General features: G+C 39.1%; 2 protein-coding genes across 8 annotated transcripts in view; one reads left to right on the plus strand and one right to left on the minus strand.

The window, feature by feature from the left end:
- The window catches only part of AASS (aminoadipate-semialdehyde synthase), an 80238-nt gene extending 75720 nt beyond the window's left edge, over window positions 1-4518 (plus strand). For 3 of the 4 annotated variants that reach the window (XM_027539141.1, XM_027539140.1, XM_027539138.1), the window contains one exon: window positions 1538-4518. In XM_027539141.1, the coding sequence (XP_027394942.1) occupies window positions 1538-1656 (119 nt within the window). In that variant the 3' untranslated portion in view covers window positions 1657-4518. The remainder of the gene's footprint in view (window positions 1-1537) is intronic. The other variant, XM_027539139.1, reaches the window with a different exon arrangement.
- Window positions 4519-7867: 3349 nt separating this feature from the next.
- PTPRZ1 (protein tyrosine phosphatase, receptor type Z1) overlaps window positions 7868-24395 on the minus strand; it is a 210169-nt gene continuing 193641 nt past the window's right edge. For all 4 annotated transcript variants that reach the window (XM_027539144.1, XM_027539143.1, XM_027539142.1 and 1 more), the window contains 9 exons: window positions 23102-23237; window positions 21121-21267; window positions 17091-17184; window positions 16711-16784; window positions 13778-13906; window positions 13186-13332; window positions 11278-11420; window positions 10391-10526; window positions 7868-8831 (listed from right to left, as the gene is read on the minus strand). In XM_027539144.1, the coding sequence (XP_027394945.1) occupies window positions 8691-8831; window positions 10391-10526; window positions 11278-11420; window positions 13186-13332; window positions 13778-13906; window positions 16711-16784; window positions 17091-17184; window positions 21121-21267; window positions 23102-23237 (1147 nt within the window). In that variant the 3' untranslated portion in view covers window positions 7868-8690. The remainder of the gene's footprint in view (window positions 8832-10390; window positions 10527-11277; window positions 11421-13185; window positions 13333-13777; window positions 13907-16710; window positions 16785-17090; window positions 17185-21120; window positions 21268-23101; window positions 23238-24395) is intronic.

Raw genomic sequence — 24395 nt, forward strand, 5'->3', positions numbered from 1 at the left:
TATTATGTCCAAGTCATTCAACACCTGGATGACACCAAGACTAATCAAATAGTCTTCAGTATGACACTGGCTTTCACTAAAAGTGAGCCAGTTCAGAAGATCCAAGTTCTGGCTGACTGGGAGATCACCTTGTGATGAGTAAAAATTATGGGCTTTGGAGTTAGACCTGATTTCTGTTCCAGGTAAGCCCCAAGATGGCTGAGTGATGGAATGCCAGTTACTTAGAATCTCTGCATCAGAGTTCCTTCATCTGTAAAGTGGGGAAATTGTCATCACTAATCTGTGGGGTTGTATGACACTGAAGTGAAATAATACATAAACCTCCTATCACATAGAAGGGGTCCCCAGGGAATATTAACTGCCTTCTTTTCTTTCCTTTTTTTTTTCTTTTTTTGTATTTTTGGGTGGTAACACTGAAATAGTAGAGGGTAGTCACTTCCAGATTTTCAAAAATATAAGCCATATTTTATTAATCCTCATATCACAACATACTATCAATGCTCAGTATATGTTTTGAATGAAAAGAATTCAAATTTCAACTTTCCTTAAGGTCATATATGCTTTCAGTAAGCATGATCTCTGAGTATAACACCTCATTTTGTCCTTGTAAAGGTGTGAAGGGAATAAAAAACATCAAAGCACATAAATGTGAAATAAACAGAAGATATATCTATAGTAGCATATTGTTGTTGTTTAGTTGCTAAGTTGTGTCCAACTCTTCGTGACCCTATGGACTGCAGCCCACCCCCCTCACCTGTCTGTAGAATTTTCCAGGCAAGAATACTGGAGTGGTTTGTTATATCCTTCTCCAGGGGATCTTCCAGGCCAGGGATCAAACCTGTGTCTCCTGCGCTGGTAGGCAGATTCTCTAACACTGAGCCACCAGGGAATGTTAGTCTATATCCAGTGAAACTACCTACTAGTCAGTGAGGAACTATAGTGAAGAAGTGATGTGGGATGAGGTCATCATGGCCTTTAAGGAAAGTACCTGAATTTATTCTTTCAGCCATCCTAACAGATGCCAGTGCCCAAGTTACCACATTGGTTTCTTTTTTTTTTTTTGGTCACACCGTGCAGCATGTAGGATCTAAGTTCCCAGACTGGGAATTGAACCTATGCCTCCTGCAGTGGAAGTGTGGATGGAGTCTTAACCACTGAACTGCCAGGGAATTCCCTCAGATTGGGGTAATTTCATTGTGTTGGTGTTCAAAGATGATATCAGCAAATCATACCAGTTAGGTTTACAAGTTTTCTTTCTTATACTTTTTTCTCTGATCTGGTAGTTAATGCAGTTAAGTGTATAAATTCAGACTCAGCCCCTAAGTTCAGCTGTGCTACCCATGAACCCCTTTTCCTTACAGTGTGTTGATTATGTAATAATTTAGTAGGAGATATTTAAGCTGCTATTAAAAAAAAAATCCCTAGGCTGCCAACAATTCATTAACTTGGAGTTTACTGCTATATGGTGATTCTTGCTGTAGAAATTAACTGTTCTTAACACCTTTAAAATGGTAACTTCAAACTTATTTTCTTCTAGGTGAAATTCAAGCTAAAGGCCTGATGGGACCCTTTTCAAAGGAGATCTATGGACCAATATTGGAGCGAATTAAAGCAGAAGGCATTATGTATACTACACAGAGCACAATCAAACTATAATTGAGAATTATATTTTGTTTTGATCTTCCCAGCCAACACAGCTCTGAACTTCTGTGCAGCAAGCATGCTTGTTAATGTGATATTTTAAAACATAAAGCATGATATGTTTTGATATGTCAATACAATGGTGTTTTTGAAATATAAATCTCTATTTTAATACGAAAACATTTGTTATAAGAGATGCCAGTAATTATCAGAGAACTTTAATAATTCTATCATGTATTTTTTTCATGTGTATGTAAAAATGATAATGCTTGTATTACTTGTTAACTTATTATGCAACTTTTTTTCTTACAAGAATATATTTTCCTATAATTAGCAGGTGAAGTTTTATCTTTTTAGTAAGAAGAAAATTTCTTCACACAGCTTTATTTTTGTTTTGCTTTTGTTTTTCAGACTGATTCAGCTGGATGTTTCTAGATTACCTGTCTACAAGCTTTTGCAATAATGCTATTTTGTGCCTTTTTGTAAAATTATGATTTAAGAAAGTGACATTTCTGATAGTTTCCTCTTTAATGTTTAGAAAAGGAGTAGGTAAGATTAAATCAAAATCTATAGGATCAGCCCATTAGGCACAGGAAAAGAATCTAACAAATCCAACATTCTTTTGTGATAAAAAGCACTCAACAAACTAGGAATAGAAGGGAATTCTTTGACCTGATAAAGCGTACCTATGAAAAACCCAGAGCTAATATCATACTCAATGATGAAAGACTGACGGATTCTCCCCTGAAATCAGGGACAAGACAGAGATGTACACTCATGCCATTTCTATTCAGCTTGTACTGGAAAGTCTAGATGGGGCAGTTAGGCAAGAAAATGTAATAAAAGACATCCAGATTAGAAAGAAAGATGTAAAACTATCTCTGTTTGCAGATGATATAATCTTATACATAGAAAATGCAAAAGAATAATCTAAGAAAACATTAGATCTAATACATGAGTTCATCAGTTGCAGGATACAAGATTAACATTCAAAAATTGATTGTACTGGTACACAGTATCAATGAATAAAGCAAAAATGATATTAAGAAAACAATTCTTAAAAAAGTGTAGAATAGGAATAGAATGAGAGTTCAGAAATAATGCTTATTGACTTTTGAAAAAGGTGCTAAGACAATTCAGTTGAGAAAAATAGTCTTTTCATCAAATGGTGCTGAAACAACTGGATATCCACATGCAAAAGAATAAAGTTGGACTCCCTACCTCACAGCACATATAAAACTTATCTCAAATTGGACCAAATACCCAAATATAAGAGCAAACACTGTAACACTTTTAGATGAAATCACAGGTGTAAATCTTCCTGACCTTGGATTAGGCAATGGTTTCTGAAATAAATGACACCAAAGCACGAGCAACAAAAGGAAGAAAATAGATAAATTGGATATCATCATGATTAAAACCTTCTGTGCTTTTAAGAATACCATCAAGAAGGCAAAAGACAACCCACAGAATGAGAAAATGTTGCAAATTATATATCAGGTAAGAGAAGAACTTGAATAGATAGAGAACTATTGTATTCAATAAAAAGTCAAACAGCCTAATTTAAAAAAAAAAAGGATAAAGGATCGGAATTGACAGTTCTCAAAAGAAGATATACAAAAGGCATATGAGCACATGAAAAGATGCTTAACACACGTTAGCTATCAGGGAAATAGAAGTCAAATCTACAATGAGATAGCACTTCAACGTCACCTGGATAGCTACTGTGAAAAAATAGTAAGTGTTGGTGAAAATGTGGAGAAATTGGAACCCTCATAAACTGCTGGTGGAAATATACAATGGTATGGCTGCTTGGAGAAACAGTTTGGCAGTTCCTCAAATGGTTAAACATAGAATTACCATATTATCCCTGGTGAAGGGTGAGGCTTCCCTGGTGGCTCAGACAGCACAGTGTCTGCCTGCAATGTGGGAGACCTGGGTTCCATCCCTGAGTCAGAAAGATCCTCTGGAGAAGGAAATGGCAACCCACTCCAGTACCTTTGCCTGGAAAATCCCATGGACGGAGGAGCCTGGTATGCTACAGTGGGGTTGCAAAAAGTTGGACACGTCTGAGTGACTTCACTTTCACTATATTATCCAGTAATTCCACTCTTAGCTATAGGAAAAAATGAAAATGCATCCACACAACTTGTAAACAGATGTTTATAGTGGCATTATTCATAACAGCCAGAAATAAAAACAAGTCAAATACCCATCAAATAAACAAAATGTGGCATATCCAGACAATGGAATATTATTCAGCAATTAAAAAGAAACTGGGTACTAATACATGCCACGACATGGATAAACTTCAAGTGAAAGAAGCCAGGCAGGAAAAGCCACATATTGTGTGATTTGATTTGTATGAAATGTCCAGAATTGTTAAATCCCTATATGGAGAAAGTAGGTTATTGGTTGCCTAGGACTGGGGGATGTTGGGGAGGAGTGGGAGTGACTGCTAATGAATTTGGGGTTTTGGGGAGGGAGATGAAAATGTTATAGAATTGATTTTGTGGTAATGGAGGTACTACTCTATGACTATACTAAAAACTACTGAACTGTGCACTTTGTGTGAATTGTATGGGGTGAGAATTATTTATCAAGTTGTACAAATTAAACTTTATTTTTCTCCTTGAAGGAAAAATGCTTATGTTGAGGGATATAAATTAAACCTTCTGTGAGACTGTGCTCATATTCTGGCATATGAAACTAATTCTGCTGTCAAAATAAGCAGGTATGATACTTAGGACATATGGCAGTTGAGAAAATATCTATGCTATTTGAAAAGGATCGAAGTTGATTAAGGCCTGGTCCCACTTGTCAAAAATAATTATGTAGAGATCAATAATCTATAAGTAAGTAAAGACATATCTGTTATGGCAGTTTTTTTTTTTAATTACAACATTGATTTTAATATAATCAGTTAGGAGATAATGCTTGTGTTGAATATTCATTGGAAGGACTGATGCTGAAGCTGAAGCTTCAATACTTTGGCCACCTGATGTGAAGAGCTGACTCACTGGAAAAGACTGTGGTGCTGGGAAAGACAGGAAGAGAAGGAGACAACAGAGGACGAGATGATTGGATGGCATCACCAACTCAATGAGTTTGAGCAAGCTCCGGCAGATGGTGAAGGACAGGGAAGCCCGGCATGCTGCAGTCCATGGGGTCACAGAGAGTCGGACACGACTGAGCAATGAACATCAACAACGGTTGTGTTGCATTGGTTCCACTTGCAGTCTGGAAGAGCACTCAGATGACATGGGATCCAGGGAACTAGGGTGGGAGGGGGAACCCACTAAGATAACATGGCAACTGGTTTGGCTTTAAGTGATAAAGGGGTAGGATTGAAGAGGGGGATCTAGTGCTAGAAAAGGAAACGTCAGTAAGCTTGAGTAAAGGAAGACAGAAATGCTGCATTGGCTCGCAATAACAAGTCATAAACTAAAGCATACAGGTGGAATCTAGGAAAATGGTACTGATGAACCTATCTGCAAGACAGGAATAGAGACACAATGTAGAGAACAGCTGTGGGCACACAGCGGGGGAGGAGAGGCTGGGACAAACTGAGAGAGTAATACTGACATATATATGTGTGTGTAAAATAGCTGGTGGGAAGTTGCTTGTAGCACAGGGAGTCAGCTCAGTGCTCTGTGATGACTTAGAGGCGGAATGGGGGGAGGTTCAAGAGGGAGGGGATATACATATATATATATATATATATACACACACACACATATATAGTTATGACTGATCTGTGTTGTACAGCAGAAACCAACACAACATTGTAAAGCAATTATCCTCCAATTAAAGCTGTCCAGCAAGGATTTCAGTAGTAAAGGTGGTGGTGGTAGGATCTGGGTATGGATGGATAGATTACAATTATGAGCATTTAGCCCTTGAGCTACATTTGTGAATCCCTGGTCTAAAGCTTTTGATAGGCTTAATGCTCACATCTTCTGGATTTTTCTATCTTTTTTGGCCTCCTCCAGATAAAACTGGTATTTATATTTCCCATTTTCCTTGTCCTAGACTCATGAGACACTAGAAGTCCCTCTGAGAAGCAATGTGATTGTTTCTACCACATACTAGCTCTTTCCTTTTCCACAAACTGAGGACAACAATAACCCACAGCATGGTTATAAAGGGTCTGAGAGAATGTAAAAGCCTGATGTCTAGTAGATGTTCAAAAACACTAGTTTTTCTTTTTTTTTGCAATACTCTTTCCAGTAACAATTTGCTTGAAATTTACGTTAAAGATAATGATATTTTAGCTCTAAGATATTTTTCAATGTTTTGGATACATTCGGAAGACTCAAGGATCCATGCCTCTCAGGCAAGTCATGGATGTATCTGCTCCATAAGGAGAGTCGTAAAGTGGTTATAGAGAAGAGACCAAAATTATCATTAGGCCAGCTCTGACTTTACAGAAGAGAAAATATGTCTCACAAAGTTAAATGACTTGCCTAAAGTGATAAGACGTACTACTGAAGTTTGATCAGCATTCAAAAACCCAGGATACTTTTATAAAATTTGGGAAGAACTCTGATTTATAAAACCACCTTACCATGGGTTGTTAGGGTCACCAATAGCCCAAATGAGGCCTTTTTGAGAATTAGAGAAAAGTACTCCTTCTAGGTACTTTTGTCAAAAAATTGTCATCAAATATGTAAATTAGAACAATACACTTATTGTCTAACGGAAAAAGTCATATTAATCATAATGTTCTAATAAATATTAATTGTATTAAGTACTGCTGCTGCTGCTAAGTCATTTCAGTCGTGTCCGACTCTGTGCGACCCCATAGACGGCAGCCCACCAGGCTCCCCCGTCCCTGGGATTCTCCAGGCAAGAATACTGGAGTGGGTTGCCATTTCCTTCTCCAATGCATGAAAGTGAAAAGTGAAAGTGAAGTCGCTCAGTCGTGTCTGACTCTTAGCGACCCCATGGACTGCAGCCTACCAGGCTCCTCTGTCTATGGGATTTTCCAGGCAAGAGTACTGGAGTGGGTTGCCACTGCCTTCTCCACATCCTAATCAATATTCAATATCTGTGGTCATGTATGGATGTGAGTGTTGGACTATAAAGAAAGCTGAGCACCGAAGAATTGATGCTTTTGAACTGTGGTGTCGGAGAAGACTCTTGAGAGTCCCTTGGACTGCAAGAAGACCCAACCAGTCCATCCTAAAGGAGATCAGTCCTGGGTGTTCATTGGAAGGACTGATGCTGAAGGTGAAACTCAAATACTTTGGCCACCTCATGCAAAGAGTTGACTCATTGGAAAAGACCCTGATGCTGGGAGGGATTGAGGGCAGGAGGAGAAGGGGATGACAGAGGATGCGACGGCTGGATGGCATCACTGACTCGATAGACATGAGTTTGAATGAACTCTGGGAGTTGGTGATGGACAGGGAGGCCTGGCGTGCTGTGATTCATGGGGTCGCAAAGAGTCGGACACGACTGAGCGACTGAACTGAAATGTGCTTTGATTGGCTCCCCAGTAGATGCAATGCACAATTTGCATAGCCATGCAGGTAGCTAGTCTTATCTTTTGTATAGATTAGTCTTCTTTATAATGGTTTACATTTGGTGATTGTATTGGAAATATATTGACCAGACATGAATTCTACTGGAAAGGATCCAGTGAGAAAAGCTGCCTGTTCTGAAGAAATATTTGTTAGTCACTGGCAGCTAATCTAATAACTTCCTATTTCCAATTTTCTTTTAGTCCTAACACTCATTCTTAATTTTACTTAATTAGCAAGAAATACAAAACACAGAGTTAAGTCCTAACTTGAAGCTTCCTGGTGGCTCAAACAGTAAAGAATCTGCCTGCTATGCAGGAGATCCAGGTTCGATCCCTGGGTAGGGAATATCCCCTGGAGAAGTGAATGGGTACCCACTGCACTATTCTTGCCTGGAGAATTTCATGGACAGAGGAGCTGGGTGGGCTACCGTCTATGGGGGTCACAAAGAGTCAGACACGACTGAGTGAATAACAAGAACCAAATAATTTAATAGGGGTAATTGTGCTGTGTTAATACACACTGCTCTGCTGTCCTCAGATGTTCAATTCTGTTTCCTGTGGGCCTTACTGCACAGTTTGGGAATCAACTCTACACACTGTCCCATCCCATCAACCTTTTTTTATGTCCATCATTTCAGAGGGAACATATCCATAATTTTCTTCTACATGTGCCTCAGTACTCCACAAGCAAACACAAGCTGATGGTGATATTTATATTTATTTTTGCAATGTCTTGGATAAAAACCATTTAAACAATGTCAGGTAGGTGTTATTCTCATAAAAACATCTTCCTTCAAAACAAATGTATTTTTATTTTCCATAAAAGTTAAAATTACATGCTAAAACAGTTAATCACAACACAAAACAATATCAAGAAGACTCACAGAGTAAGACCAGATAATGAGCTGCATCATTAAACTAAATAATTACACAGAACTAGAAAACTGACTCAGTAGTAAAATATAAAATCTACAATTATAAATATAAATTTGGTCCATGGAGACACTAGAGCAGTATTTACAGTAAGTATTAGATTATTTCTACATTAGGTGAATACTGCAGTTGTAAAATGTTGAATATCATAGGGAGCAGGGTGTTTTATTTACAGTATACTATATTAAAAGTTATATTTCTAGCAAACCTGATGATTGCTACAAATACAGCTAAAAATTTGACACTAAAAACAAACATGTTTTTTGTTTGGGATTCTAGTTGGGAATTCCTAGTATCTGTAAATTGAAATTTTCTGTTAAAATCAATATGAAAAAAAGATACCACAATTCCATTCTTAGAAATACTGTAAATTTCAATCATTTTAGTTTAAACACAATAAGTGAATTACAAGAAGGTTTGCAAAAAAGGCACACATTGTTAATGATGTAAATTTGGCAGCAGAATCCTATGTCATGGTAGTAACTGTCAGGTGATGTGAAGTAAACAGATAACAGAATTGATTTTCCAGTCAAATTTTAGAAAGAGGAAAGCAAGGCTCACATGTGGGCTCTTCTCACCCCTTTCCATGTCAAACTAAAGACTCTAAACTCTCGGCTATATTTCCATCAGCCAATGCTGCGCCATTACTGTCCAGAGAGGTGGATGGGTTCTCTTCCTGCCTTGTGCTCACAAGGCTGAGGACGGCTTTGTAGAGAAACTGATACTGCTCCTGGAGAACAGAGGTGGTAGGAAACAGGAAACTCAGTGAAGACATACAATTTTAAAAAGAAGGCATGTTTGCAGTCATCCTTTGCCACTGTCCAAGGAAGGTCACTGTGTGAAGGGCTCTGTTATAATTGGCAGAGGTTGGCAGAGGTACACCATCCATATTAATGTCTCCTTCTGATTAAATTTTAAAGTAGCTCTACAATTAGCCAACGCTTACGGACCTAGAACATTGGCCCATATACATTTGCCAATGGTAAGCACTCCATTCCTACTCAAACGTCATGGAATCAATCAGAAGGAGATGTGATAAGGTTCTAATACTGATTTATCAACTTGTGTGTAAGCCCTTTGGCACTCGACTCTTGTATCTCACTGAGTTATTCATTCTCCATTCTCCAGTTGTTACGAAACCTCAGGACTGCAGTGTCAGCACGGGAATTCAAGGCGAATGCAGGCCTTTCATAGGACCCACTGTTTACCCAGTATTCTTCACACTCTACCAGCACGGGTAGTCCTATGTCCTGCTTGGTGCAAAGGAGAGCATGTGTCCTGCTCTGGTTTCAGAGACACACAGAAGAATAAAGAGTTGCTATCTTTCAGACGCCAACCTGGGGATGGTGAGGTGGGGGCAAGGCAGTTGCAAAGGCTGTGAGCTAATGGCTGGCACCACAGTAGGAAACCATTGGCACCACATGTCTTAGTAAATGCATTTGTGAAACTTGGGTGTAGGTTTAGTCTCCAGAAATCAATTTCAAATGACAAGCTTGGTACATACAACTCACCTTGCCTGAATGAGACTTTTAACAAGGGCTCCTCTGAAGTGTGTGTGCACAAGGCCTTCCCTGCTCTCTGACCAGCTGGTGTGGGCTGGAGCTTTGAAGATGGACCCTTTATAAGGCCCTTCCATATACAGACCAGAAAGTTAGAAGGGAGCCTATGATTTCTGCATTCACCTAAGCTTCTCCCACTAGGGCATGCACGAAGTTCCCTGTTGTCTTTCTAGCCCTTGTTTCTAGTATAAAAGCTTCCAAATTATTCTCAGAGTTGAGACTTATCTTTCCAGATGTGTTATGCTTTTTCTTGATTGTATGAGTGTCTTTCTCTTTTTTAAAAGTACTCTTAGAATTAGCTACTTCTTAAGTTTAGAAAATGAATTTGGCTTGATAAAAAAGCGAACAACTGAATTCTATTTTCTGACTGCTCTTTGAGGCTATGCAGAACTTGAACGCTGGAATAAAATGTTTATTTTGCTGGATAAATCAGATTAGTTGGTGCTTCTACTACAGATATTTTTTCAGAATTATACTAAGTCTCACAAAAAAGGCACACAATGAAATTGAAAATTTTTGATCCATCAATTTTCTGGAAGATAAACTTTAAAAGTTTATTGTTTATAGTTCCAGTTCTATGGATTGCAAATGGATTATAATTCAGCTTGAAAACTTCATGTTAATGTTATCAATGTGTTCTTTTTGATACACAACAAAATGATTTTGGTAGCCCCTAGAAAGTAACAGGTGCTCTAACAGGAAAAGCTTGAGTCACTGTCTTGTTACTTACAATGTCAGCAAAGACTCCTGGCCTCATCAAATTGATCATCTTGGCTACCTGGTACACATCCATGGAATTTTCTTTTTCAAGTTGGTGCATAAGGGTCGTCAGAGCACAGAAAGTTCCAGCGGTCACTCCTCCATGCCTGGAGGCAAATGGAAGGGACAAAGACTCCATTCAGATGCATCAAACATTCACATTTGGAACTCACAGAGCCTGTGGCCTTGACAACTTGGCAGTAAGGACAATGAAATTTTTAATATATTGTCTCCTCACTTTATTGTCCATGGAACTATGCTTTAATCTGAAACACTGTGGAATGTTCACAATATTAGTAATGAGACACTTTATAGAAATTAAGTATTTGGTTATACATTTCGTTTTATTATACTATGGAATGGGTTGGCCATAAATCAAAATAATCTGACTGAGGTTAATCTAAGTATCATATATAATATGCACATGCATTTTGGTTTACAACAGAAACTTGGAAAGATCAATTGGATACAGATTTCTATTTCTGGTAAATAAAAATGATATCATGATATCAATTTTATTCCAATCCCATGAAGTCAGTGGCTGAGGAATGTCTCCCTGGTTAGAACGTGTAAAAATCCAGGTTCTAAAACACTGACTCATCACACAAAGTGTTCTCAGCATAGAATGCAAGAGCAAATGCCTATGACCCTGCACCCATCTTCTGCCTTCAGCAGGAGCTCTAAGTGGAAAAAAAACCCCAAACTATTCTGTGTTAATCATGTCCATGAGAAGCAATAATCTACCCTGGCTGAATAATTCACCATGGGTCCAAAATATTAGGTTAGTACAAAGATAACAGAAATATACACACACCCAGAGCATGTCAGGTGTGAAGAGGTTTAAGGTGTGGCACTTACTCATCATGAACAATCATGGGCCCATCCCTGGTGGCAGCTTCTTCTTTGATAATACTTATAAGTTCAAAAGTTTTACTAATGGGGCTGTCTGGATTTGGCCATTTGGGACACTGAAAGTGCCGCACTTCAAGTACATAATCATCCTACAAGAAGAGGTAAAATCAGTGTTTTAAAAAGTGTCATATTGGGTGGTGAGTAGATGAATTGAGGAAAATCAGTAACTACAGGAATGCAATAAAACCAAATCATATGCTGAATGCAGGAGTCGTTACAGCCCATTCATTGCATCATAATGCGACGAACTAGGGTTTTTTTTTTTTTTAAACTAAACTCCTGACTATCTACAAGACACCAATTTGAATTCTTTGTCAATAATTATTTCTGTGAAAATCAGGAATTGCAGGAAGGTGATGAAACCAAGTCACACACGGAGTGTAGCAGTCGTTGTAGCCCGTCCGTCATCATGGAAGGGAGAAATTGCCATGACATCACAATTGCCATGTACAGACGTGGCCTCTTTTTTATTCTAAAATAATCCTTGTTGGTGGACTTTATATTGCCAATCAAATCATGAACAGAGATGTGGCTGTGTCCATAAAATTAAACTTACAAAGAGAGATCTTCTGTTTTAAAATTTGCTTTAAAAATTGCACAGACATTCCTTTACAAATTATGAATCATTATATTGTATACCTGTAACATATAATATTGTAAATCATCTGTATTTGAAGTAAAAAAGAAAAAGATAGCATAGACTTCTTCAAATAGCAGCATTACTCAGGTTCAACTAAGGCAAGAATATGATTGCATGACACAGTGTGGGAAGTGCTGGCAAGGAGGATGGAGACATGGGTCCCACTCTAACCCCGGTTTGAATCCTTGCTTAAGGGACCAAACCAGGTTGCATGACTTTAACGCTCTTGAACTTCTGATCCTCAGTTTCCTAAAGTGGCTTATACGTATACAGGAATCTGATTTATGACTGAACTGGTATTGTTGATCTATAAATGATGCTGGAACAATGGCTCTTCACATGAAACAATAAAACTGGACTCTTGACTCACAAAATATAATATGAAACATCAATTTCAGGCAGAACTATAAAACATTTAGAAAATAATGTATTTGCATCATCAATTTTATAAGTGTTGGTCAACCAAATAGTCTAGCAAATACTGAATCTTCTTATATATCCTATATGTTTTACCAGTTTCAGAATTAAAGTGAAACATTTAAACCATCTAAAATATGATTTAATTTTTTTCTGATTGAGCAAGTCCTCCGAATTTCACATACCTTACTCATCATTATTAGCATCTTTTAGTCTTTTACAGGAGCCATACAATAATTTATGAACTATGCTGTAATTACAGAAATAATTATTGACAAAGAATTCAAACTGTAGACAATTAAGAGTTTAGTAAAACAACCCTAATTCATTGCACTGCATGTTTTCAAAGCAGTTCTTCACTGAACAACCCCCTGTACATCAGTAGAGGACAGTAAACTTGTTTTTACTGGTAGGTAATATTTTTCCCATTTTACTTAGGAGAAGACAAGGTAAACACTGGCCTTAAAACATGAGAATTAGGATTAATAAAATGATTTGTTTTTACTCTGTTTAGTTTCAACTTAACTTCTATCAGCAACTGCTTTGGAGTAAAGAGAAATTTTTGACTTCCTGTGTGTGTAGAAATCAAGGATGGTGGAGTTTAGTGATGGCTAATTGTTTAATGATTCTATAAGATTTAAAAAAATGAAAATAACATGTAAGGTAAAATTTATTATTTGGGTAATTTGCCTCAATTTATAAGAAATCAGATTCCTTCTTTTAATTTCTAGGAGAGATCTTTAAACTGGCATATATTTAAAAGGATGAAAAGTTTATCATTTAAACTATGTCCATACCTGTGTAGCTTCTAGGATAAAATCTTGCATTATAAGTTTTTCCTCGTTAGACAGACATTTGTGTTCTTCAGCCATAAGAGTGACCTTAAAACTCTCACAATTTATAGGCTCATCTTTATTTGGCCAGTAAACAAATTCATCTTCTGCCTGGAGGATTAAAAGACAAAGACGATTCTAGATTTAATAAAAGGTCTAAGTCAGACTGTGAAACAAAGTTAACAGGTTGCTGTAGAAAATTCAACTCAAATTTTTCTCTGAATCTCAAAATTTACTCTTAAAATATCCTAACAAGTTTTATTTAAAAAATGCAAGTAGAAGTATATGGACTGACTTCATTCACGATTGCAATTCTAATTCCCTAAGCATCGTAATAAATACTTAAGTTAATTTCAACCTACTTTTATTTAAAACTGTCATTCAACAATTTCAGACCTGAGATATTGCATTCAAACCAGATCCAATAATAGACAAGGTGCAACTTCAATATTAGTTCGTTAGTTGAAAAAAATACTTTGTGTACTGGACTTTTGAGTAGCTGTGCCTTGATACCTACCCTAAAAAGAAAGTGCCAGAAGTGGCCGGAAGGGCTTACCATGTTCTGACCATCTGGAAGCATAACAACCAGCTGGGCGTTATGGTCCCATATCATCCTCCAGAAATCCTGGATGGTGTGGAGAAGGGGATGCTGGGTGATGATGAATTCATTGCTCTGATAATAGCCCTACATAATCAAAGAGAGGATAGAAAGAGCCTTGGCATATGACTGTAAATATTTAAGACAGTTATAGGTTAATGGTCATGTTAGTCTTTTTATTTTTAGATTGTGTCTGTAAATAATAATGTGATTATTATAGCCAATGTTATAGACCCATCCTATATGTCAGGTACAGTGTTAAGCATTTTCCTTCTTTATTCCTCACAGCAGTACTATGAGAAAGGGAATGTGAGCTTCACTTCATACGTAATTAAACTGAAGCTGAAGAAGTTATCACCTTAAGTTATCACAAGTTATCACTTCTAGGAGGAGACTTAACGAAATGGCTTGTGGACTATGTCTCCCACACTAGATAGAACAGAAATCTAGAAATTCTGCATTTCTTAAACTTCATTAGTCCCAATGGCAGTGCCAAATTTCACACCCACTGGCAATAGGATACTTTACGTCTTGACTGCCTCTACTGGAGAGGAACTAGGGGTGTGAGTGAGTGAGTGAAGTCACTCAGTCGTGTCTGACTCTTTGCGACCCCATGGACTGTAGCATACAAGGCTCCTCCGTCCATGGGATTTTCCAGGCAAGGGTACTGGAGTGGGGTGCCATTTCATTCTCCAGGAACTAGGGGTGCCACCTTGCAAATGTTGCTACAGAAACCTGAAAGCTGGTGCCATTGAATTAATCATGATTTCCATGCTGCTGCTTACCAAAACCATGGCTCCTTCTGCAATGGAATCTCTTAGATCCCATTCCTAGCTCCCATAGGCTCATTTGAAGTATGGAATGTTTTTTACTTTTTTTAAGCTTTATCTTCATTTATTCATCAAGTAGAATTCTACTCAATTTACTTTCTTTTGGTTACAATCTCATTTGATAAGCAGAAAACTTTTAAGTTCATATATTCAGATTTGAATGAGTAGGTTGTACATAATTAAATGTTTTTCTCCTTAATTGTAGATGCTTTGGGTAGGAAAAGATCTTTTAAAAAAATAATTTAACTTATTTCTGGTTCTGCTGGGTCTTTGCTGTTTTAAGGGCTTCGGTCTACCTGCAGTGAGCGGGGGCTCCTCTCTAGTTATGGTGCACGGGCTTCTCATTTCAGTGGCCACTCCTGGGAAACACGAGCTCTAGGGCTCGCGGGCTTCAGTAGCTGTGGCACGTGGGCTCAGTTGTTTGGGGCTCCCAGGCTCTACAGCACACGCTCAATAGCTGTGGCACATGGGCTTAGCTGCCCCTCAGCACATGAAATCTTCCCAGATCAGAGACTGAACCTGTGTCTCCTGCATTGGCAGGTGGATTCTTTACCACTGAGCCACCAGGGAAGCCCAGGAAAAGACCTTGAAAGGACTTCCAGTCTATCCTGCAACTTCAGTCAATATCCCGTATCATTCCAAGTAGATAAAAATTCATTCTATTGTGCAAATCTTCAGACGTACTGTGGCAAGCTTTGTAGGTAGCCAGCATTTAATTATTTTCTTGAAAAGAACAGCCTTTTATCTAACTAACACACAAAGCAATATTTACATTTGTTCTCAATCCATTCTCGATTTTTGAGTAAAGACATCTGCTTCCTGTAGTATTAAGAAGCCCCTGTTTAAGTATGGCATGCTTTTAGATAACTCCTGCACCTCTGGCTTGGCAGTCAGATTCTTTACCACTGTGCCACCTGGGAAGCCCTAAAAATGAAAGTGTTAGTCACTCCGTCATGTCCGACTCTTTGTGACCCCAGGGACTGTAGCCCTCCAGACTCCTCTGTCCATGGAATTTTTTAGGCAAGAATACTGGAGTGGGTAGCCATTCCATTCTCCAAGGGATCTTCTGCTCCAGGGATTGAACCCATGTCTCCTGCATTGCAAGCAGACTCTTTACCATCTGAGCCACCAGGGAAGCCCTTTTAGATGCCACCGACATATATCTCCTTGTTTCCTGTATAGATATGCCTTGGTATTTTCTTTTCTAGTTAAATAGAATAGTGATTTGGGCATGGGAGTTAGGACCCTTTCATCTGAAGGCAAGCTCTGTGATGGACTGGCCTGAAATGGAAACGAAGGTCAAAAAACAGCTAAAGCACTCACTCCTCTCATAGTAGAGCTAAATGCAGACAGAAAGTATTGAATCTTTAGAAATCTAAGTCGCTAAATGAGCCCAGTTTGCAGGGTGAGAACTGTGCTGCAGACCTGGAGTGATGTCAGTGAGACTGGACTTGCTAATGCTGGTGTATCCTGGTTCTGCAGGAAATTTGCTTTGGTGAATGAAATGGAGCCACTTAGATAGGTAAGTGGTTTTGTATCTACTCATCATGTTGAAGCTGAAACTCCAATCCTTTGGCCACCTGATGCAAAGAACTGACTGATATGAAAGACCCTGATGCTGGGAAAGATTGAAGGCAGGTGGGGAGGGGGACAACCGGGGATGAGATGGTTGGATGGCATCACCGACTCGATGGACATGAGTTTGAGTGGACTCTGGGAGTTGGTGATGGACAGGGAGGCCTGGCATGCTGCAGTTCATGGGGTCGCAAAGAGTCGGACACGACTGAGCAACTGAACTGAACTGAACATCAGTTCTGAATGGTGAGTTTGGTTCCTGCATCTACTCAGTTGCATTGACCGAGGGTTTTCCAGTCCCAGCACACATGAAAACACCGAGGAATGCTGTGATTCCATTGTTGCTGTGGGCTGCGAACCTGCAGTCACAGATTTGACTCGTGTCCACCCGTGGTATTTGCCAGTCACTGATTCAGGCAAACCACCCTGTTTTGGTTCTGGCAACATAAGCTTGCAGTCGGTCTTCCCAGTAGCTCTCTGACTTACCATGATGTAGGAGGCATTGATGTAGTCTGCGCCTTCTCCACTCAGGGATGAAATGCCAACCCTGGATCTTTCCACTGGGAACACAGAAGATTCATCATAAACAAGTAAGCTCTAGCCCTATACCTCCTTTCCACCTCCTCAAATGGCAGAAAATAGCTGCATTTTGCAAGTTCAGTGTCTTTGACTTTTTAGCTAATTTTTCTATGTATTTTGCACTCAAAGTTTGAGTCCTTGTTAAGTTACATTATCTGACATAATTAAATGAGTATATTGCTTTTGTTCCAAGATGGAAAACTATTGTTAAATTACCTACAAGGCTTCTATTAATATTATTTTAAAAGTTGGTTTTCCTTTTTCTTCCAAAGTTCAACATAGCTTACCAGGGATGATGGAAGACGTTCTGTTCTTTTCTCTGTTGCATTGCTTTAGGGCTGTAGAATAGTCACTCTGCTGTATATTTGATTGACTCAAGAGCTGAGAAAGAATGTCAAGGAAAAATATAAATCATTTCGTTTAAGCCACTCAAATATTAAACCACACACACACACACTCATACTCATATTTACACATGTGACTCAACAAAGATATTTAGCTCAGTCGTGCCTCTTTGCGACCCCATGGACTGCAGCGCATCAGGCGCCTCTGTCCATGAGATTTTCCAGGCAAGGATACTGGAGTGGGTTGACATTTCCTTCTCCAGGGGATCTTCCCAACCCAGGGATCGAACCCAGGTCTCCTGCACTGAAGGCAGATTCTTTACCGACTGAGCTACAAGATATTTAACTTATTTTCCAAGAATTCCTTGAATTAAAGTTGTTTAGGGGACTCCCTGATACATTTATGTTTTATATTCTATTCCAGGAGGGATGGAAGAAGCAGGGAAAGCTTGATACCTAGTTTGACTTTGAGCATTGGGACCCTTCCTCTATGGTGTGTGCTCTCCATGTTCTCTATTTGAATCTCACACTGCAGCTGGAGATAAACTGCATCGTGTGTGTGTGTGTGTATACACACACATGTTGTTTAGTTGCTAAGTCGTGTCCAGCTCTTTGCGACCCCATGGACTGTAGCCTGCCAGGCTCCCTCTGTCCATTGGATTTTCCAGGTAAGAATACTAGACTGGTTGCCATTTCCTTCTCCAAGGGATCTTCCCAACCCAGGGATAAAAACCACATCTCCTGCATTGGCAGACAGATTCTTTACCACTGAGTCACCAGGGAAGCCCTTATATATGCATATAGTTTTTTATTCATTATTTTGGGCTTCCCTAGTGTATTCGACTAAAGAGTCCACCTGCAATGTGAGAGAGAATGACAACCCACTCCAGGATTCTTACCTGGAGAATCCCCATGGACAGAGGAGCCTGGTGGGCTACAGTCCATGGGGTCGCCGAGTCAGACATGACTGAGCAACTAAGCACAGCACATTCATTATTTTAATACTTCATGACATAAATAATCTACTTGCTATTTATCTATTCTGCAATTAGTGAATGTTTGCATTATTTTCAATGTTGCTATTTCAAACTTTGTAGCAATGAACAGCCCTTGTATATTTCTTAATATGCACATATGTGAGGGTTTCTATAAAGAATTTGCAGTCATTGGTGTTAAATTTTTGACAGGCTAACAGATGAAAAGTAGTATACTGTGGTTTTGATTAGCATTTTCTTAATTATAGTGCAATGGTGAATTTTAGTTATTTCTTCTTTGATGATTGCCTTTTCATATTTATAGTTCATTTTCATTAATTTGCCGGGGGTTTGATGTCTTAAATGTAAATCTACAGTCTACTAAGAAAGTTGCAAATGTCTTTGTTCTCTTTATCAAATAGACATTTATAACTGAATTACTGTTTTTCCTTAAGATTTTTGTAAATTACATTTTTATTTAAGAAGTTCTTCTCTACCTTCATGTCCTCAAAATACATTTTCCAATATTTTCTTACAGTAGTTATAAAACTATTTCCATTTTAAGAATTTAATCCATCTTGAATAATTTCAGTGTTTGAGGTGTGGTAGATACGTAATTATACTTGTTTCCACATGGAAACTGTCCCAGTATCATTTACTGATACTTACAGTCCATTCACCAATTTTTAATGTCATATCTATCACATAACAATTTCCACATGCACATGGTTCCTCTGGCTGATTTGTCTGTTTTTCAACATTGTCATTCCATAAAAGGTCTTTCACATATAGTTCAAGAAATTTCTATTCCTTATTGTTCAGTATTGCTTTGAATATTTTTGGTTCTTTACTTTTCAATGTAGATTTCAAAATCAGTATCAAACACAAAAGCCTGGCATGAGGTACATTTGTGATAGATATTTTTTGGATACATAGACATGCAATTCATTTTAAGAAAATTTTTCATTGGATAAACATGAATAATATCTGTTTTTTATAGGACAGTGTACACACACACACACACACACAAGCACACACCCCTAAATTTCCCTAGTTAGGATGCTAACAGGAAACAGTCAAATGTCTCTCTTTTTAAAATGGATTCTGTTTCATAATTGATATTTTCATTCTGATCCTGAATTACCCAGTATAAGTGATATAAATTCTTTTAGGTAATTGTGTAAGGGGTAAATCATATTTAAGTGAAAATTATATTAGAAATGGCTAATACATATGTATTTTTTAACTTAGAGAAAAGCCATCTTAGCAACATCCTGTTAATGCTTTATATTTCTTATCTGTTTCTGGAAGCTGGACTGTGCACTTTTCTTCCTTGAATTGTTTCTTAACTACTCAGATAAGTTTAGCTGAATAAACATGTATGTCTCCCTCTCTTCAGGTTTTAAGTTCAGGTTCTAAACCTAACCTGTCCCTTACTCCTCCCAGAGCCCAAAAGATGCTGAATGAGAAGGCAGAAAGTCAGGGAATTCGTAATGACTATATCTTCTATGTTGTAAGCTGGAGAAAAGAAAAGAGAAAGAACTTCAATCTCAAGGTTTGTTAACTCTCCTGGGTTTTTCCAGGGCTTCCTGAATTCTTCCAAGATACTCCTTCAGAAACTGGCCCTGCTTCTCTAGCAACCCAGGGAAGTAAGAGGTTGGTATAGGAATAAAAACTAAGATCATGGCGCTGGTCCCATCACTTCATGGAAAATAGATGGGGAAACAATGGAAACAGTAACAGACTTTATTTTCTTGGGCTCCAATATCACTGCAGGTATGAAATTAAAAGATGCTTACTCCTTGGAAGAAAAGCTATGACAAATCTAGACAGTATATTAAAAGGCAGAGGCACCACTTTGCAGACAATGATTTGATTAGTCAAAGCTATGGTTTTTCCAAAAGTCATGTATGAATGTGAGAGTTGGACCATAAGGAAGACTGAGCGCCAAAGAAGTGATGCTTTCGAACTGTGGTGGTAGAGGAGACTTTTGAGAGTCCCTTGGGCAGCAAGGAGATCAAAACAGTCAACCCTAAAGGAAATCAACCCTGAATATTCATTGGAAGGACTGATGCTGAAGCTGAAACTCCAATCCTTTGGCCACCTGAAGTGAAGAGCTGACTCATTTGAAAAGACCCTGATGCTGGGAAAGATTGAAGGCAAGAGGAGAAGGGGATGACAGAGAGTGAGATAGTTGATGGCATCACCGACTCAATGGACATGAGTTTGAGCAAACTTTGGGAGACAGTAAAGGATAGGGAAGCCTGGCATGCTGCAGTCCATGGGGTCGCAAAGAGTCGGACATGACTGAGTGACTGAACAACAACAACAGGAATAATAGACAACAAAACAACATAGCCTTCGTTCCTTTGGAAAGCCACAATTCTTCTGATCTCCCTGTCTCCACCAGCAGGTCTGATAACAACTGCTTTCTGAATTCTTCGCTCACTGGTTTCCGGAAGTCAGACAGCTAAGTTAAGTTGTGGGAGGTAGAATGTTGAACAAAGCATGCTCCCCTTGTGTAGCTGACTGCCTTGTGACAGGGTGGGAGGCAGAAACTGGGGTTGAAGAAGCTATTCTTAAGGGGTGGCCTATTCTAGTCCAAGGCTTCAAGTGAGACAGGTTCTTCCAGGGAGCAGCACAGACAGCCGGAGCCGCAGCGCTCGTGGTTAAGTGGTCTGGTTTTCTTAAAGTGAGAAGAGCACTTAGACTGTCTGTGTTAGAAGTTCTGCCTGTTCATCCTGCTCTGCTCTGCGCCCTCTGTTTCCTGGACCACGCCTGCATTTCTAGGGTTTCTGGGAACTTAACCTCTTGCGACTCTAAGGTTCTCACTGAAATTCACCAAGTGGCTTTGTGGCCGGTTGTAAAGAACACAGTGTAGCCACTGGACCAACAGAGTACTGAGCCTGTCCACACCGCCTTGTCCACTCAAATGAGGAGATGCGGGAACATGCCAACCCACGGTGACACCCGAGAGAGGGACTCTGAAGAGAACTCACCTTGAATTGTTTCTCTAGCTTTGTTTTGCCAGTTGGTCCAGGAATGAGGAGCCCGTTAACATAGGCATGGATGTGGCTGTCTGGGACCTCAGTTTCTTTACTGAGTATGGCCTCGACCAGCGCGTCATGAATGAAGACATACTGTTCCTGGCAAAACAATGACAAACAGGAACATCACTATAGGCTCTCCCTACACGTGAAAAGTTCTTGGAAGTGTTAGTCATTCAGTTGTGTTTGACTCTTCGCAACCCCATGGACTGTAGACTACCAGCCTTTGCTGTCCATGGGATTCTCCAAGCAAGAATGCTGGAGTGGGTAACCATTCCCTTCTCCAGGAGATCTTCCTGACCCAGAGGTCGAGCCCAATCTCCTGTACTGCAGGCAGATTCTTTATCATCTGAGCCACCAGTGTCTCAGCACAAAACTAGTATTTTCCTGGAACTTCCCTGGTGTTCCAGACCCACTGGGGTCTGCACTCCCAATGCAGAGGGCCTGGGTTCAATCCTTGATCAGGGAACTAGATCCCACGTGTGGCAACTAAGAGTTTGAGGGCCGTAACTGAGATACCCCATGCCACAATTAAAACCCAGTGCATAAAAAGCAAATTAAATTTTTTTTTTGGAAGTAGTATCTTTCATTGACAGACAAAAGAGTTTTACAAAATGGAAGGGAGAACTCACAGAGGTTGCTTACCAGTCCTGGCAGGAAGTCAGATGGAGGAAAAGGAGTAATACAGAAAGAACGCAACTGTTTCCACTCTCATCTCTTTATTTCATGGGCATTGACATTTTGAGAAGGAGACCACTGGAAGATTTTGGGAGGCAAAGCAATGTCTTCTCTGGCCATCCTTCATAACTGAGACCCTCTTCCACATTTTGCACTGACCTCTATTTCTGATGGGTCTTTCCCTTCTGTCCATTCCAGTTCTCCTTTTAGCCAGTCAAATGTAATTCAGCAGAATTATCTATACATTTTTAAGTTATCTTCTATTTCATGGATGGGACTCTTCCCTGGTCTTATCTAACTAGAATGTCATCTCCTTGATGGATTGAAGTTTGATTGGTTTCAAAGCCATTCAGTCATAGGTTTCTTATTGTTTTCAAGCTGCCATCCATAGTTTTCAATTTAAATCCATTTTTATTTAGAAATAGTGGAAATAAAATACAGGCATGGAGACTTTGTCCTGTGTCACATATGGGCAAATGAAATGGGCTTAAAAAAGAATTTAATTTGAGCATGCATGTGCGCTAAGTTGCTTCAGTTGTATCTGACTCTTTGCAACCCTCCAGACTATACCCCACCTGGCTCCTCCGTCCATGGGATTCTCCAGGCAAGAATACCAGAGTGAGTTGCTATTTCCTCCTTCAGGGGATCTTCCCAACCCAGGGATCAAACCTGACTCTCTTATGTCTCCTGCATTAAAGCCCTAATTTGAGCATAATTCATATTATTTAAATAGGAGAATGAATCTATTTGCTCACTACACACAGGAAAAAGATATGCTGAAACCCTAACCTCCTAGTACCTCAGAATGTGACCTTATTTGTAAACAGAGATGATGCAGATGTCATTAGTTAAATGAGGTAGGCTGACATCCTTATAAGAAAGGGGAAATTTGGACACAGACACAGGGGGAAGACAGCCGTGTGAAGATACAGGCAGAGACTGGAGTTAGGCTGCTAAATCCAGGGAAATATGAGACTATCAGAAACTTGGAGAGACATGGAAGGATCCTTCCCTAGAGGACATGGAGGGAGCATGGCCCTGCTGCCCACACCTTGATTTTGGACTTCTATCCTCCAGAACTAGGAGATGATACATTTCTGTTGTTTTAAGCCACCCAGTTCATAGCACTTTATCAAGGGGTGCCCCATGGGACTAACGAATCTGGTAATACAAACTCTGGCCTATCCAGCATTTAGGGACATTTCCAATCCTTAGATAAATTAAATTATAAATTAAATTATCCTCCTTATCATACCTCAGTTTGCACCAAGTAATTTCTTTGTGAACGAATGTGTTTTAAAAAACCAAATACGTTGACGGTTCCTTCATGTTGAATCTGCTGCAGCATGCTGTCTAGCACAATGTACGTGCCCGTTCTTCCAACTCCAGCACTGAGGAGCACACAAAGAAAGAGCTGGTTCAACGTCAAGTATAAAGTACATTTGACGATCGGTCACAACTGGCTGTCTTGTAAATTAATTTCCTTTTCCAAGCCACTTAGTAGGTAATTTAGCAGTCCCCAAAGTAAGCAGCTTAAGAGTTAAGCAGAATGCTTCAAATAACAAAGTTTTCTTTTTTGCCGACAGGTCAAACTCCAAAGCAATCTGATCATTTCTGTTGGAGACTTTTTATGTTCAATAATTACAGTTATTATTCAGCTTATATGATACAATGAAAATATTATGTATCAGAGCCTAGCAAACAGACATTTAATTTGAGAAAAATGAAAACATCAGCTTCTCCAAACTCTGAAAAGACAAGGTCTCCAGGTCGGTACTGTCAGGTAAACAGGTTTGTAAAGGTTTCTGCATTAATGGGAAGAAAGCGTTTGTGAAGGCTTTCAGCTGAAAATATCATTTCCCTGAGATGGTGAGGAATAAAGCATAACTTCAGTCATTTCTAAAGGGCCATTATCTACCGACTTCTTCAAAGCCTCTAGCAGAGGGACAGAATTCAGAGACACGGATTCCTTTCAAACGCTCTGACGAGTAGGAAGTACTAGAGTGAAGAATTAGCAGCTGCTCTCAAAATGCTCTGGGCCTCCTCCATTCACCAGGAAACAATCTCTGACCTTCAGAGCTATTTTTCTTGCATCTTCCTGTTTCCCTCAACTTCCAGGCTCAGATAAAAAACCTGAAGATAGATCTCTCAAACTTTGTCTGAGCCTAACTCCGGAAACAGGTAATTAGAATGTGTGAGATACACTACATATCAAAGGAAAACACTTGTTTCTGTAAAAATACAGATGCTGCTTTGACAAAAGTGCTCCACGTAGAAGCGAATTAGATTTTTGTGGTTGGCACTCAGTAAACATTAACTGCTATTTTTGTTTTAATTGAAAGATATTAAATTAAATCCTCTAATCCATTTTTCTCTTTCTTTGAAATATCATTATTTCTATTAATCCATCCTGTCTTGGAAGTACCTGGGCTTTCAATAGGCTCAGGGTATTCAGAGTATTAGAAAGAACTCAGGAATATGAGTTTTGACCCCAAACTGTTTAAAAACAAATTAAAAGTATTTTGCTGAATTCCTCACATTTTGTGGGC

The sequence above is a fragment of the Bos indicus x Bos taurus genome, chromosome 4 (genome assembly GCF_003369695.1).
Source record: "Bos indicus x Bos taurus breed Angus x Brahman F1 hybrid chromosome 4, Bos_hybrid_MaternalHap_v2.0, whole genome shotgun sequence".
Classification (NCBI taxonomy): Eukaryota; Metazoa; Chordata; class Mammalia; order Artiodactyla; family Bovidae; genus Bos; species Bos indicus x Bos taurus.